We start from the raw sequence: 16,828 nt of genomic DNA on the forward strand, positions 1-16,828 counted from the left end.
GGTGTCTAGACTTTCAGCCCGGATAGTTGTATCAGTGGCTGACGGCACCTCTATAAGGATCCCACGGTACATTAATTTTGTACTGGACCTCAATCCGCCGGAGTTACCTTATCCAGGTGAACACAATGTGTGTTCCTTAACCACTCCAGTTTTCAGGCCCCTGTGACCAGCCCAGGGTCCGCTCTGACAGTCGCTTCCCATGAAGCGTGATTCTGAGGACTGTGTTTCCCCTGTCCACCAATGGTGGTCAAGAAGTGGGCTCATTCACCTCAGGTGGCTCAGCCCGGCCCGTTATGTCAGTGGCTGATGGCTCCTCAGAGGAGATGCATTCCCTCACAGGGACTCTATGCCCAAAACGGTTGTCTGAACTTCCAGACTTCAGTCTTTTCATCCTCTGCCAGGTCTGCCATGCTGGACACCGCACGGCGGTGGTCTTGGCTACTTTCCTCGCTATCCGCAGGCTCCTGTGGCTTTGGAAATGGAAGGCAGATGCCTCTATAGAGGTTCCTTGCTGGGCTCCCCTTTGGTGGGACCAGTCTCTTCGGAACCAACTGGATGAAATTCAGGAAGCTCTTGGCGGGGAGAGTTCTACCTTGCCACAAACCTAAACCAGGGAACCTGTCCAGGGCAGGAATCAGTTGAGGTTTCGGTGGTTTCCGTTCCTCCATCTGATCGTCCTCTAGCTCGGCCTAGGTTCATAGAACCAACTGTCTTGAAGCTGCGTCTTCAGAAGACCGCAGGAGATGCTGCCACTGAGTCAGCTTCCTCCGAGCTATCTAGCCACGCCAACCACCTCCTTGGTCGGTGGCAGGCTCTCTCCACTTGGCGACGTATAGTTCTAATACGTCTCCGTTCAGTGGGGGCGGGATTATATCTCCCATGGCTACAGGATGGAATTCTGTCCACCCGCCAAACAGATTTTTTCTGTCAACTCCTCCCGGCTCCAAGGCCGCCGCCTTCTCACAGGCCGTGGTTTTTCTTGCAGGCCAATGGAGTAATTGTACCGGTTCCCGACTGGGAACGGTTCTGAGATTTTTGCTTAAATCTATTTCTAGTCCCCGAAGAGGACGGTGCCTTCCGACCTGGATCTTTAGCTTTTCAAGCATGGTCAGGTGTGGCGTTTTCACATGGAGTCTCGGTCTTGTTCCGTGTGTTTTTTTCACCGGATCAATCAAGAACCCAAGGAGATTCCCTAGCAGCCATCGGCATCAGAGATGCTTTTCTGCAGGGGTCAATTGCAGTTTCACACCAGCGTTGACTACGTTTTGCCATCGGAGTGGTCCAATTCGTGGCTCTTCCCTTGGGGTTAGCCACGGCCCCTCGAGTATTCTCATTGGGGCTGCTGTGATTAGGGTCCTGCACCCCTAGGGATTGGCAGTGATCGTTTGCCCTGGACGGCCTTCTTCTCGGGGCTTCATCCAGTGCAGACTCTTAGCAGAGTACTTCGCTTACTCTCGCCACTCTAACCTATCCGGGTGACTTGTCATTCTGTCCGAGTCCACTCTGACTTCGAACCAGAGGTTCTCAGGGACGCAATTCGAGACTCTGTCGGCACTTGTGAAGCTGCTCTTAGTCGATCAGTAGTCCCTCCGCTGGCGGTCGGCGTCGTTCTATCAGACACCAAATACAGGTGCTGGTCAGACGGTGGCGTCAATGGAAGCGATTCCTTGCCCAGTTTCTCCTGCGTCCTCTGAGACTGGAGTTTTCCGCTGTACACGCGAACTCCCTCTTCCACGGGGTGGTGGCTTTGCCACTGACCAGGGGCTCGTTTCAGTGGTGGTTTCGGCCGCTCTGTCTCAGGGACGCTCCTTCCTGGCCCCGTCCCGGGTGCTCCTCACCAGGATGCTGGTCTTTCCGCCTTGGGAGCAGTATATCTCCACCGTGGAGCGCAGGGCATTTGGACTCTGTCCGAATCAGCCCTCTGGATCAATGTGCTGGAAATCAGAGCTGTATTTCTAGGTCTCTAAGTCTTCACCATCTGTTGGCGGCTAGGCACATTCGAGCCCAGTCGGAAAACGTGACAGCGTTTTCCTACATCAACTTCCAGGGCGGGACACTCAGCCGCCTGGCAATCTTGGCGCCTCAACATTCTTCAGTGGACAAGGGACTCCTAGTCCACCGTATCCGCAGCCCACATCCTAGATGTGAAAACTGCGAGGCAGACTATTTCAGCTGTCCAACCGTGGTCCACAATCCTCATGTTTTGCGGTAGACACACTGGTTCATGTTTGATCCCAGCTTCGTCTCTACCTCTTGCCCAGAGTCCTGCGCAAGATCAGTAAAGGGGGCCGTCGGGTCATTCTCATGCTCCAGACTGACCCAGGCAGGCTTGGTACCCTAACCTGCTCCTTCTGTCCGTTGGGTTGCCATGGCATCTTCCGGACCGTCCAGGCCTTTTCTCAAAAGGTCCGTTTTTTCCGTCAGAATTCTGGATTCTCAGATTGACGGCGTAGCTCTTGAGTCCTGGATCTTGGCGACTTCTGGTATCCTTCCTGAAGTCATCTCCGCTATGACTCGAGCTCCAAAGTGTCCTTTGACCTTTTTAGCCTTGCCGACCCTCCTGTCCCTTCCACAGTCCGGTCTACAGCTAGGACTATCCCTCATTAAGGGACAGGTCTCGGCTCTGTCAGTATGGGCCAGCGGCGTATCGTCCGGCTGGCTCCGGTGCGCTCCTTTAAGGGCGCATCTCACATCCTTCCGCCTTTCCGGCGGCCTATGGAGCCCTGGGACCTTAATCCGGTCCTCCCGGTTCCCGGAAACCCCCCTTTCTTTGTCGCTCCATTGGGAGACCCAGACAATTGGGAGACCCAGACAATTGGGGTGTATAGGCTATGCCTCCGGAGGCCGCACAAAGTATTACACTTAAAAGTGTTAAGCCCCTCCCCTTCTGCCTATACACCCCACGGGCTCCTCAGTTTTTTGCTTTGTGCGAAGGAGGTCAGACACGCACGCACAGCTCCACAGATTGGTCAGCAGCAGCTGCTGACTATATCGGATGGAAGAAAAGTGGGCCCATATAGGGCCCCCAGCATGCTCCCTTCTCACCCCACTCTTGTCGGCGGTGTAGTTAAGGTTGAGGTATCCATTGCGGGTACGGAGGCTGGAGCCCACATGCTGCTTTCCTTCCCCATCCCCCTCAGGGCTCTGGTGAAGTGGGATCCTATCGGTCTCCAGGCACTGAGACCGTGCTTCATCCACAACTCCTGGGAGACTGCTGGATAGGAGCCGGGTATCGTTCAGGGACATGGCCCTGCTACTTGGAGGTACTCTGTGTCCCCGTGGGGACCGCGCACAGCAACACTCCAGCATTGCTGGGTGTGCTAGTGCACCGGGGACCGCGGCGCTGACCGGGTTAATATGTGCCATTACACACTCAGCGCTGCTGAGTGTGTTTATGTATAGGGACTGCCGCACTAACCGCCGCTGCCAGGGAAACACTGCGACGCGGCTGGGACTTGTAGTGCGCCGGGGACTTTCGCGCCGGCCGCGCTTTTACGGCGGCCGCGTTTATTACTAGAGTCCCCGGCTTTTTGCGGCCTAGTTTCCTTTCCTTCCGCCCACAGCCCTGACAGGCAGGGGAAGGGCGGGACGCTGCACAGAACGAGCAGCACTGAGGGCTGGAGCATGCTTTGCATACTCCACTCCCCTCACTGTGCACAGTGCAGGCACCAGCTCCCGCTCTTTCTGAGCCACGCCCACGGCTCCCACCTCTCCTCAGGACGCCGGCAGCCATTCCTGTCAGCTCCTTGGACGCTACAGAGGGGGACAAAGTCTGGGAGACTCAGGCAGGGACTCTGGTGGCCTCACAACCGCTTTAGGCTGGTGGTAAGCAGCACCTGTGGTGCTAGCCCCATTGTGCAGTAGTGTAACATTATATGTTTATGGTATACATATTTTACACTGTATGGTGCACAGTTGATTTCTGGCTATATACCCTATTGTGTTACTCAGGGAAGATAATAGCATGGCGCCCACGAAAGGCAGGGGTGCCAAAACACAGGCTTATTATGCTGCCTGCGCCGCATGTATGACCCCGCTACCGGCAGGTTCCACTGACCCTCATTGTGTGCACTGTTCGGCCCCTGTGGCACTTACTCAGCTAGAGCCTCTGCTAAGAGGGGCCCAGGGGGAGCCACCTGCTGACACTGTTCAGGTGACGGGGACAGAGTTTGCAAAACTCTCTGAGACTATGGCTAAGATACTAGAAGCCTTGCAGTCCAGGCCGGTATCTCAGCACAGGGACTCTGTTGAATCTTTGTCCCCTGGCCCACCTCAGTTGGACCAACAATGTCCTCCTGGGGTGTCTCATGGATCCCAGGCTGAGGGTTCTGACACAGACCCCGGCCCCAGACCGACTAAGCGAGCTCGCTTGACAATTCCCTTGACATCCTCATATTGTTCAGGGTCTCAGCGGGGGGAATCTCTAGTTGATGATGCGGACACAGCTGATCAGGATTCTGATCCTGAGGCCGCTCTCAATCTTGATACTCCGGACGGGGACGCCATAGTGAACGACCTTATTGCGTCCATCAATCGTATGTTGGATATTTCTCCCTCAGCTCCTCCGGTGGAGGAGTCAGCTTCACAGCAGGAGAAATTCCGTTTCAGGTTTCCCAAGCGTACACCGAGTATGTTTCTGGACCACTCTGATTTCAGAGAGGCAGTCCAGAATCACCATGCTTGTCCAGATAAGCGTTTTTCTAAGCGCCTTAAGGATACACGTTATCCCTTTCCCCCTGACGTGGTCAAAAGTTGGGCTCAGTGTCCCAAAGTGGATCCTCCAATCTCCAGACTGGCAGCTAGATCCATACTTGCAGTGGAAGACGGGGCTTCACTCAAAGATGCCACTGACAGGCAGATGGAGCTCTGGTTGAAATCCATCTATGAAGCTATCGGCGCTTCTTTTGCCCCAGCATTCGCAGCCGTATGGGCGCTGCAAGCTATCTCAGCAGGTCAAGCGCAAATCGACGCAGCCACACGCACGTCCGCGCCACAGGTGGCGTCCATAACCACACAGACTTCGGCATTTGCGTCTTACGCTATTAATGCTGTTCTGGACTCTGCGAGCCGTACGGCGGTTGCAGCCGCCAATTCGGTGGTACTCCGCAGGGCCTTGTGGCTACGGGAATGGAAGGCAGATTCTGTTTCCAAAAAGCGCTTAACCAGTTTGCCAATTTCTGCCAACCGATTGTTTGGCGAGCTTTTGGATGAAATCATCAAACAATCCAAGGGAAAGGATACATCCTTACCCCAGCCCAAACCGAAAATACCCCAACAGAGGAGGGGGCAGTCGAGTTTTCGGTCCTTTCGGGGCGCGGGCAGGTCCCAATTCTCCTCGTCCAAAAGGCCTCAGAAAGATCAAAGGAACTCTGATGCATGGCGGTCTAAGTCACGTCCTAAAAAGGCCACCGGAGGTGCCGCTACCAAAGCGGCTTCCTCATGACTTTCGGCCTCCCCACTCCGCATCTTCGGTCGGTGGCAGGCTCTCCCACTTTTGCGACACCTGGCTGCCACGGGTAAAAGACCGTTGGGTGAGAGACATTCTGTCTCACGGTTACAAGATAGAGTTCACCTCTCGTCCCCCGACTCGATTCTTCAGGTCATCCCCGCCTCCCGAGCGAGCCGAGGCTCTTCTGCAGGCGCTGGGCACTCTGAAGGCAGAAGGAGTGGTGGTCCCTGTTCCTATTCAGCAACAGGGTCACGGTTTTTACTCCAACTTGTTTGTGGTCCCAAAGAAGGACGGGTCTTTCCGTCCTGTCCTGGACCTGAAACTTCTCAACAAACACGTAAAGACCAGGCGGTTCCGGATGGAATCCCTCCGCTCCGTCATCGCCTCAATGTCCCAAGGAGATTTCCTTGCATCGATCGATATCAAGGATGCATATCTCCACGTACCGATTGCTCCAGAGCACCAGCGCTTCTTGCGCTTCGCCATAGAAAACGAACACCTGCAGTTCGTGGCACTGCCGTTCGGCCTAGCAACAGCCCCACGGGTTTTCACCAAGGTGATGGCTACTGTAGTAGCGGTCCTCCACTCTCAGGGTCACTCGGTGATCCCGTACTTGGACGATCTGTTGATCAAGGCACCCTCTCTAGAGGCATGCCAACACAGCCTCGACGCTACCCTGGAGACTCTCCAGAGTTTCGGGTGGATCATCAATTTTCCAAAGTCAAATCTGACACCGGCCCAATCGCTGACATATCTTGGCATGGAGTTTCATACCTTCTCAGCGATAGTGAAGCTTCCACTGATCAAGCAGCGGTCACTACAGACAGGGGTACAATCTCTCCTTCAAGGCCAGTCACACCCCTTGAGGCGCCTCATGCACTTCCTGGGGAAGATAGTGGCAGCAATGGAGGCAGTTCCGTTCGCGCAGTTTCACCTGCGTCCACTTCAATGGGACATCCTACGCAAATGGGACCAAAGCTTCCCTTCGGTGGTGGCTTCTTCCCACTTCATTATCGAAGGGGAAATCCTTCCTACCCCCATCCTGGGAGGTGGTCACGACGGACGCGAGTCTGTCAGGGTGGGGAGCGGTTTTTCTCCACCACAGGGCTCAGGGTACGTGGACCCAGCAAGAGTCCTCGCTTCAGATCAATGTGCTGGAAATACGGGCAGTGTATCTTGCCCTGAAGGCGTTCCAGCAGTGGCTGGAAGGCAAGCAGATCAGAATTCAGTCGGACAATTCCACAGCGGTGGCATACATCAATCACCAAGGCGGCACACGCAGTCGGCAAGCCTTCCAGGAAGTCCGGCGGATTTTGATGTGGGTGGAAGCCACGGCCTCCACCATCTCTGCAGTTCACATTCCAGGCGTGGAAAACTGGGAAGCAGACTATCTCAGTCGCCAGGGCATGGACGCAGGGGAATGGTCCCTTCACCCGGACGTGTTTCAGGAGATCTGTTGCCGCTGGGGGGTGCCGGACGTCGACCTCATGGCGTCCCGGCACAACAACAAGGTACCGGTGTTCATGGCACGGTCTCAAGATCCCAGAGCTCTGGCGGCAGACGCCTTAGTTCAGGATTGGTCGCAGTTTCAGCTCCCTTATGTGTTTCCTCCGCTGGCACTGTTGCCCAGAGTGTTACGCAAGATCAGGGCCGACTGCCGCCGCGTCATCCTCGTCGCTCCAGACTGGCCGAGGCGGTCGTGGTACCCGGATCTGTGGCATCTCACGGTCGGCCAACCGTGGGCACTACCAGACCGACCAGACTTGCTATCTCAAGGGCCGTTTTTCCATCTGAATTCTGCGGCCCTCAACCTGACTGTGTGGCCATTGAGTCCTGGATCCTAGCGTCTTCAGGGTTATCTCAAGACGTCATTGCCACTATGAGACAGGCTAGGAAACCAACGTCCGCCAAGATCTACCACAGGACGTGGAAAATTTTCCTGTCGTGGTGCTCTGCTCAGGGTTTTTCTCCCTGGCCTTTTGCCTTGCCCACTTTTCTGTCCTTCCTTCAATCTGGACTGGAAAAGGGTTTGTCGCTCGGCTCCCTTAAGGGACAAGTCTCAGCGCTCTCTGTGTTTTTCCAGAAGCGCCTAGCCAGACTTCCACAGGTACGCACGTTCCTGCAGGGGGTTTGTCACATCGTTCCTCCTTACAAGCGGCCGTTAGAACCCTGGGATCTGAACAGGGTGCTGCTGGTTCTTCAGAAACCACCATTCGAGCCAATGAGAGATATTTCTCTCTCACGCCTTTCGCAGAAAGTGGTTTTTCTAGTAGCAGTCACTTCACTTCGGAGAGTGTCTGAGCTAGCAGCGCTGTCATGCAAAGCCCCTTTCCTGGTTTTTCACCAGGACAAGGTGGTTCTGCGTCCGGTTCCGGAATTTCTCCCTAAGGTGGTATCCCCCTTTCATCTCAATCAGGATATCTCCTTACCTTCTTTTTGTCCTCATCCAGTTCACCAATGTGAAAAGGATTTGCACTTGTTAGATCTGGTGAGAGCACTCAGACTCTACATTTCTCGTACGGCGCCCCTGCGCCGCTCGGATGCACTCTTTGTCCTTGTCGCTGGCCAGCGTAAAGGGTCACAGGCTTCCAATTCAACCTTGGCTCGGTGGATCAAGGAGCCAATTCTCGAAGCCTACCGTTCGGCTGGGCTTCCAGTTCCCTCAGGGCTGAAGGCCCATTCTACCAGAGCCGTGGGCGCGTCCTGGGCTTTGAGGCACCAGGCTACGGCTCAGCAGGTGTGTCAGGCAGCTACCTGGTCGAGCCTGCACACTTTCACGAAACACTATCAGGTGCATACCTATGCTTCGGCGGATGCCAGCCTTGGTAGACGAGTCCTTCATGCGGCGGTTGCCCACCTGTAGGAAGAGGCCGTTTTACGGCTCTCTTACAAGGTATTATTTTACCCACCCAGGGACTGCTTTTGGACGTCCCAATTGTCTGGGTCTCCCAATGGAGCGACAAAGAAGAAGGGAATTTTGTTTACTTACCGTAAATTCCTTTTCTTCTAGCTCCAATTGGGAGACCCAGCGCCCGCCCCTGTTTTTTTGTGTACACATGTTGTTCATGTTGAATGGTTTCAGTTCTCCGATATTCCTTCGGATTGAAGTTACTTTAAACCAGTTTTTAATTCTTTTCCTCCTTCTTGCTTTTGCACTAAAACTGAGGAGCCCGTGGGAGCACGGGGGGTGTATAGGTAGAAGGGGAGGGGCTTAACACTTTTAAGTGTAATACTTTGTGCGGCCTCCGGAGGCATAGCCTATACACCCCAATTGTCTGGGTCTCCCAATTGTCTGGGTCTCCCAATTGGAGCTAGAAGAAAAGGAATTTACGGTAAGTAAACAAAATTCCCTTCTTGCGCCTCTTAGGGAGGTTTCTTTGTTTCCTCTTTCACAGAAAGTAGTCTTTCTAGTGGCTATAAATTCCCGCCAGAGAGTTCTGGCTGCACTCTCTCGGAGTCACCCCCTTTTTTGGTCTTTTGCATCAAGACAAGGTGGTCTCCGTCTGACTCCGGACTTTTTTCCCTAAGGTGGTTACTGCTTCCACCTTATCCGGGGCACTTTTCCTGCCTTCCTTTTGTCCGGCTCCTGTTCATCGCTTTGAGGAAGCGTTGCATATCCTGGATCTGGTGCGGGCGCTCCGGATCTATGTGTCTCGCTCCGCCGTTATTAGGCGGTGCACCTCTCTCTGGTGCTGACTGCTAGTCAGCGTAGCGGTCTCTCGGCATCTAAGCCGACCCTGGTTCGTTGGCTTAGGTCGGCCATTTCTGAGGCCTACAAGTGTACTCAAGTGCCTTCCCCGCCGGGGATCAGAGCACATTTGATCAGACCTGTCGGTGCCTTTTGGGCTTTCAGGCACCAGGCTACGGCTCAGTAGGTCTGTCAGACTGCAGCTCGAATTAGTCTGCATACTTTTTCGAAGCTCTATCCAAGGCATGCTCATGCTTTGGCAGACGCGGGCTTGGGCAGACACATCTTTCAGGCGTCTGTCGCCCATTTGTGAAGTTAGGTTTGCCTGCTTCTCAGTTGTCTGTTTATTCCCACCCATGGACTGCTTTTGAACGTCCCATGGTCTGGGTCTCCCATAGGAACGATAAAGAAAAAGAGAGTTTTGTTACTTACCGTAAATTCTTTTTCTTATAGTTCCGTCATGGGAGACCCAGCACCCTCCCTATTGCCTGTTGGCAGGTTTCTTGTTCCGTGTGTCTTCACCGGCTGTTGTTGTAGACAGAGGTTCCGGTTCTTCCGGATTTTACTCTGTCTCTTCTTGTGGGTGGATGTCCTCCTTCAGCTTTTGCACTAAACTGGCTAGGACTGGCTAGCAGGGGGTGTATATGCTAGGAGGGAGGAGCTACACGTTTTAAGTGTAGTAACTTTGTGTGTCCTCCGGGGGCAGTAGCTATACACCCATGGTCTGGGTCTCCCATGACGGAACTATAAGAAAAAGAATTTACGGTAAGTAACAAAATTCTCTTTTTTATTTGTACATTAAAATATGGTTAATTATACAATGCGTTTCGGCTCGGATGTTTTATCCTTCAGCCTTCAGGTATAATTGTGAGAAAAAAGATGTATACTCACAATTATACCTGAAGAAGGCTGAAGGATAAAACATCCAAGCCGAAACGCGTTGTATAATTAACCATATGTAAATGTCCTAAGCTGCCGTCCTAAACTGTGTTCACTCCAAAGCTGCTGGCATAGACGCAGGGGGAATAAATCTGTCTGGATCCAGTGAACCGGCCAGTTTCAGAGCAGTGCTTGCAAGCTTTATAGTAATAAGTTTGTAAGCGCACTCATCTTGCCTCTCAGGTGGCCGGTAACCTTGGGACCAAGGAGTACAATACAGAAGCAAAAATCTCAGTGTTCTTGAAATTGGAGGATTTTTTTTTTTTTTTTTAAATCCGGTTCATTTTTATTTATCAACAAAATTACGTAACATAAGTCTATTTCCCCACTAGAACAGTACGGAGTAAAGAAAGACCCTATTCAGTCTCTAACACAACATCTAAGTCTGCTTTCACACTACGTTTTTTTTACATGCGTCATGAACGTTTTTTTGCTGTAAAAGCGGATCCTGCTTTTACAGCAAAAAAACGCATGCAAACGCATGTGTTATTTTGCAGGATCCTGTCACTTTAAGTTTATGGGCGGGCATTGGAGTCATGTGATCGGGAGTCAGTGGAACTGAACGGGATAGACTGGGAGCCGGCTTCTAACAGCTGTAGAGGCTCGTAACCAAGGTAACTTACTTGGATACCCGATATTTACGTTGGTTACGAGCATCCGCAAGTGCTAGGAGCCGGGCTGCCTGCTCCCTGCACACGTAACCAATGTAAACATCGGGTAACTAAGAGAAGCGCTTTCCTTGGTTACCCGATATTTATCTTCGTTACGAGCGTCTGCCGCTTTCAGGCGGGGGAGAGGGTGAGAGAGGAGGGGGAGGGAGACAGAGAGGGAGGGAGGGGGCCAGAGGGAGGCGGAGAGAGACAGAGAGGGAAGGGGAGAGAGAGACTGATCACGTGAGGCTGGTTTCTGGGCATGCTCAGTAGAGCAAGCCGGATCCTGTCTATCAGCATGCCAGCGTTCACATGCGTTTGCGTGCTGTTTTTAGTCAGGATCCAGCAATTTGTAGTATTTGGACGCAGCTCAAAAATGCTACAAGTAGCGTTTTTGAAAAATGTTAAAAACTGCAAGTCGCTGGATCCTCACTATAACGCACGCAAACGCAGGTGGACGCATGTTGACGCGAGTCCATTGCAAATGCATTGAAATGAAAACGCATTTGCACCGGATCCGTTTTTGCGTTAAAAAAACGTTCATGACGCATGTTAAAAAAAGTAGTGTGAAAGCAGCCTAAATTATACAATAAACCGTGCACCTGCAGTCTGTACCCCACGTCAGTATAGGTCACACAGTAAGTATTGCCTTTCAATATACTGCCCATAATATGAGGTAACCATCATCTTTAAAAGAAACCAATAAATCCCAGTCACTCGCAGTTCATCCCATTCCAGCAAATTGTAACCAGTCATGGGAAGAAGGACCTGGACCCCCAATTGAGGATGTTTTTAATAAGTGTTAAATTGCAAAGTTGTTTGTTATTACAATCACAATTGCAATTTTACCCATTTATAAAGATGAGGCACCACTGTAACCCCTTGTCAGTCTGTGTTAGTTCAGTACTGTACATACACTGACACTATTATATGTCTTTTATTTGATTATGCTGCTCCTGTATCGTTTAAGGACAGAAAATGAAAACTTCTTGTGTATTGCTTCCATTCCGTTTTGCAGGGGGAGAGATTCCATAAAATAAACATTATTCCAGTGAATGGTAGATCCGCTGTATTTGGATCGCTGCCTATAATCCTGTCCTCCGCTTGTAAGGTTTGTTCTACAAATTGATGTCTATATTTTCTTTATTTACAGCAAACCATTTCAAGTCTCCTGAAATGTCGCTCCATGAACGGTTCTCCAAGCTGCAAGCAGAAAGCAATAAGGAAGAGATGAACCTCAAGAAGCCTACAGCACAGCCCAATCCAGAGATTCACAGGTACCCGATGTGACCGCCCTGCTGTGCTGATGACAGGCAGCAGCATGTTCATGCGCGGCTGAGATATGTCATGACATCTCAGCCTCAATCTGCCTTCTCTTGTTCCTACTACCTAGTTTTGGCTGAACCTGACATCAGTTATATTATATGACTTGGATTTGACATTAGTAGGGGGTTTCTCCTATGTAGAACTGTGAAGTCTGGAACAAGGTTTTTGTTTAAGTTGCTTTGTGCATACTTATAAAACGACATTGAATGTAAGGGGGGGTGGAGAGAGGATGGTGTGTCACCGCTTAGGCTGGTTTCACACTTGCGTTGAACGGCATTCATTGCGTTGTGGGACGGATGCAACGGATGCATTGCATATAGTAGCACAACGGATGCAACGGATCGTACAAATTAACGCAATCCATTAGTTTTTTTTTCTTGACTTTACACATCTGGGCATGCGCAGTTGTGTAAAGACGGTTGCGTTAACGGAATCCGTTAAATGACGGATTCTAATGGAATCCGCCACCATAGGCATCCATTATAAAAACAACGGACGCCGATGGAATCCTGCAGGTTGCGTTTTTTCACACTCCGCCAAGCCCAGAAAAACGCTACATGCAGCGTTACATCCGCCAGGCGGATGCAACGAAGCGTCGACAGCCGGATGCAACGCAAGGTCATCCGTTCCTATCCATAGCTAATAGAAGTCTATGAGGAATAAAACGGTTTCCTGCAACGGTTACCATAATGCCTCAAGGCGGCGGATAGCAACGGATGCCGTTCAACGAAAGTGTGAAACCGGCCTAAGAGATTAAAGGGTATATGTCCTCAAAATAATGAAGACCAGCACTGAATAAACAAGAAGAAAGGCCCAACACAATGAAGACATGTAAAATGTCCCAACACCCAGACACAATGATGACAGTCTCCTGATGAAGCATTGGTGAAACGCGTTGGGTGTTTGGTGGGTGAGCCTCCCATCACTATGTTTTATCAGTTTTTATTTTATATCATAATAGATCTTTTCTGATCTATATATTGTTTGGACCTGTGATCTGTTCCTAGATAATATTGATACAAGGTGTCTTTTATATAATTCTAGTCCTCCTTGTGTTATAATTCTTTTTACTTATTTGAGATAAAGATATTCCCTACCACCGGGGGTCTCTTAATATTATTGGGGTTCCCACAGTGCTCACCCATCACTCTGTCATTGTGTCTGGGGTTTTTTTACATGTCGTATTAATAATTTGTACTCAATCTAATAAAGTTCAAACATCTTAAAATATATTTCTTTCTTCATCGTTCCTTATGGGAGACCCAGACCATGGGGTGTATAGCTTCTGCCTCCGGAGGACACACAAAGTACTACACTCAAACGTGTAGCTCCTCCCTCCTAGCATATACACCCCCTGGTAGCCAGTCCTAGCCAGTTTCAATGCTTTGTGTTCAGGAGGTCACACACACACATGCATTCTCTGATTTTTGATTTTTTGGATTTCAAAGATTTGGAAGAAAAGCGGGTCCAATCTGGACTCCCGGCATGTCCCTTCTCACCCCACTGTGTCGGCGGTGCTGTTAAGGTTGATTTTACAAGGCTGGAGCCTTCACATGCCGCGCTCCTTCACCATCCCCTGGGGCTCTGGCTTGAAGTGGGAGCCATCACGGTTCTCACTGCTTTGCAGGAGACTGGTCTCCATCCGCAGCCCTGTTCAAGATTCTGCCGGACGGAGCGTTTAACCCCCCCCCCCAGGGACCTGGCCCTGCGTCTCACAAGCTAAGTATTGAGACGTTTTTACCACAGAAAGTGGTCTTTCCAGGGGTCCCTTGTACTTTATTTATTGGGGGGAGTGTGTTATATGACTGTGGTAACATTTCCGGTCGGTTCTCCAGTTTTCACTGGAGAACCGCGCCGATGGTGCCTGCACGCTGGCCGCATGTTTAAATCTGGGCCCCGGCTTCGCCTGAGGCCTAGTTTCGGTTTCACTGCCCCTGCATGTTAGTCATGCAGTGGGACAGTGTGGCTCCGCCAAGCGGCTGTGCAGCACAGGGAACGGACACTCCTCACTGAGGAAAGATTCCCTCCCCTGTATACCTCATTTGCCCGCTCTCAGAGTAGGCCCCGCCCCCTCTCCTCGCTCCGGTCGCCATTTTCTCAGCGTTCTCAATGGCTGCATAGGCACAGAGATACCACATTGTGACAAATGGGGGCCTGGGCTGGGGGTCTGGAGGGCACAGAAATGTATGTTAAACGGTCTGGCAAGCCACAACCTCCAGTTGTGCAGCTGCTTATATTCTCTGTTTATATACTCTGTTGGGGGTCATTCTGGAGATGCATTCCCTCACAGAGCCCCCACTTCTGCAGCATGTCTCACATCAGAGCAAGGCTGCAAGGCTGTTCTTAATATGCACTGCATGTAGACTCGTACTGCCTGTACTGAGCACATAAACACAGTGGTCCCTCAGCCTGGAGGCTCATCAGTGGTCCCTCCAGCTACTCCGGTGGTGCTGAGCAAGCATTAGCCCCCTTCTCAGGGCGCTTCTGCTGCTACGGCTCGCTCAGCAAAGCTCTCAGAGGACTCTTCATCTGGTCTCAGTATCCGTCCTCCTAAAATGGAGACGCAGGGTCCCCTGTCCTTCCCCGTCCCGCAGCTCCGATTCACTAGCTGACTCACTGGACGAGGAGAATGTCTTTACTGGGGGCTCGGACGCTACTTAATGTACCATTGATCTGTCCGAAGGTGATGCAGATGCTAATGATTTGATTGCGTCCATTATATTGTACTGGACCTCAATCCGCCTGTATTAGGGGAGTATCCCCCTCTGGCAGAAAGGCATCAGTATACCTTAAAGAGAACAAGGGGTGTGTTCCTTAACCACTCCAGTTTTCAGCCCACTGTGACCAAGCCCAGAGCCTGTCCTGACAGACGCTCCCAAAGCGTGGTTCTGATGACTGTTTCCCCCTTTCACCACAGGTGGTCAAGGAGTGGGCTCATTCACCAAGGGTGGTCCCTCCGGTGTCTAGTATTTCAGCCCGGATAGTTGTATCAGTGGCTGACGGCACCTCTCTAAGGATCCCACTGTACATTAATTCTGTACTGGACCTCAATCCGCCAGTATCAGAGGAGCAACCCTCTCTGGCAAAAAGGCACCAGTTTACCTTGCCTAAGAGAACAAGGAGTGTGTTCCTTAACCACTCCAGTTTTCAGGCCACTGTGACCAAGCCCAGGGTCTGCTCTGGCAAACGCTTCCCAAAGCGTGGTTCTGATGACAGTTTTCCCCTTCCACCAGAGGTGGTCAAGGAGTGGGCTCATTCACCAAAGGTGGTCCCCCCGGTGTTTAGACTCTCAGCCCGGACCGTTGTATCAGTGGCTGATGGCTCCTCACTTACGGCTTTGCTGTCCGCCAGGTTGTCCTTCTGGCCAAATCTGTATGGAGGCGGCAGGGGCCTCGTTCTCCCCATCTTTTGCAGCAGTGTGGGCTCTCAAAGCCATCTCTGCTTCTCTAGAGGAGATGCATTCCCTCACAGGGACTCTTTGCCCGAAATGGTTGCCTTAACTTCCAGACTTCAGTCCTTTCATCCTATGCCATGTCTGCCATGCTGGAGACTCTCACCGCACTGCGGTGGCCTCGGCTAATTTCCTCGCTATCCGCAGGCTCCTGTGGCTTCGGAAGTGGAGGGCGGATGCTTCTAAAGAAGTTCCTTGCTGGGCTCCCTTTTGCTGGGACCAGACTATTCGGGAACAACTGGATGAAATTATTAAGGAAGCTCTTGGCGGGAAGAGTTCTTCCATGCCACAAACCTAAACCAGGAAACCTGTCCAGGGCAGGAATCAGTCGAGGTTTCGTTCTTTTCGTTCCTCCATCTGATCGTTCTCTAAGCCCTCGGCCTAGTCCACTGGCTCAGCCAAGGATCGTAAACCCAAATGGCGCACGAGAAGACCGCAGGAGATGCTGCCACTAAGTCAGCCTCCTCCTGGCTATCTGGCCACGCCAGCAACGTCCTTGGTCGGTGGCAGGCTCTCCCACTTTGGCGACGTATGGTTTTAACACGTCTCCGATCAGTGGGTGCGAGATACATCTCCCACGGCTACAGGATAGAATTCTATCCAGCCCGCCAAACAGATTTTTTCTGTCAACTCCCCCCTGCTCCAAGGCCGCCGCCTTCTCACAGGCTGTGGCATTCTTGCAGGCCACTGGAGTAATTGTACCGGTTCCCGACTGGGAACGGTTCTGAGATTTCTGCTTAAATCTATTCCTAGTACCCGAAGAGGGCGGTGCCTTCCGACCTGGATCTCAAGCTTCTCAAGCATGTTCAGGTGCGGCATTTTCGCATGGAGTCTCTGCGATCAATCAATGACCCAAGGAGATTCCCTAGCATCTATCGACATCAGAGATGCCTATCTGCATGTGCCAATCGCAGTTTCACACCAGCGTTGGCTACGTTTTGCAGTCAGAGTGGTCCAATCCGTGGCTCTTCCCTTGGGGTTAGCCACGGCCCCTCGAGTATTCTCAAGATCGGGGCAGCTGTGATTGCGGTCCTGCACCTCTAGGGGTTGGCAGTGATCCTTTTGTCCTGGACAGCCTTCTAGTCTGGGCTTCATCCAGTGCAAACTGTTAGCGGAGTGCCTCGCTCACTCTCGCCACTCTAACCAATTCGGGTGGTTTGTCATTCTGTCCAAGTCCACTCTGACTGACTTCGACCCAGAAGTTCACATACCCAGGGACGCAATTCGAGACTCTGTCGGCACTTGTGAAGCTGCCCTTAGTCAAACAGCAGTCCCTCCGCTGGCGGTCGACGTCGTTCCATCAGGCACCTAATACAGGTGCTGGA

General features: G+C 51.8%; 1 protein-coding gene across 2 annotated transcripts in view; it reads left to right on the forward strand.

Moving 5' to 3' along the window:
* Window positions 1-16,828, forward strand: part of BCLAF3 (BCLAF1 and THRAP3 family member 3) — a 146,654-nt gene that overhangs the window by 81,916 nt on the left and 47,910 nt on the right. For both annotated transcript variants that reach the window (XM_075335428.1, XM_075335429.1), the window contains exon 8: window positions 11,880-12,003. In XM_075335428.1, coding sequence (XP_075191543.1) covers window positions 11,880-12,003 — 124 coding nt within the window. The remainder of the gene's footprint in view (window positions 1-11,879; window positions 12,004-16,828) is intronic.

This window comes from Anomaloglossus baeobatrachus, chromosome 2 (genome assembly GCF_048569485.1).
Source record: "Anomaloglossus baeobatrachus isolate aAnoBae1 chromosome 2, aAnoBae1.hap1, whole genome shotgun sequence".
Classification (NCBI taxonomy): Eukaryota; Metazoa; Chordata; class Amphibia; order Anura; family Aromobatidae; genus Anomaloglossus; species Anomaloglossus baeobatrachus.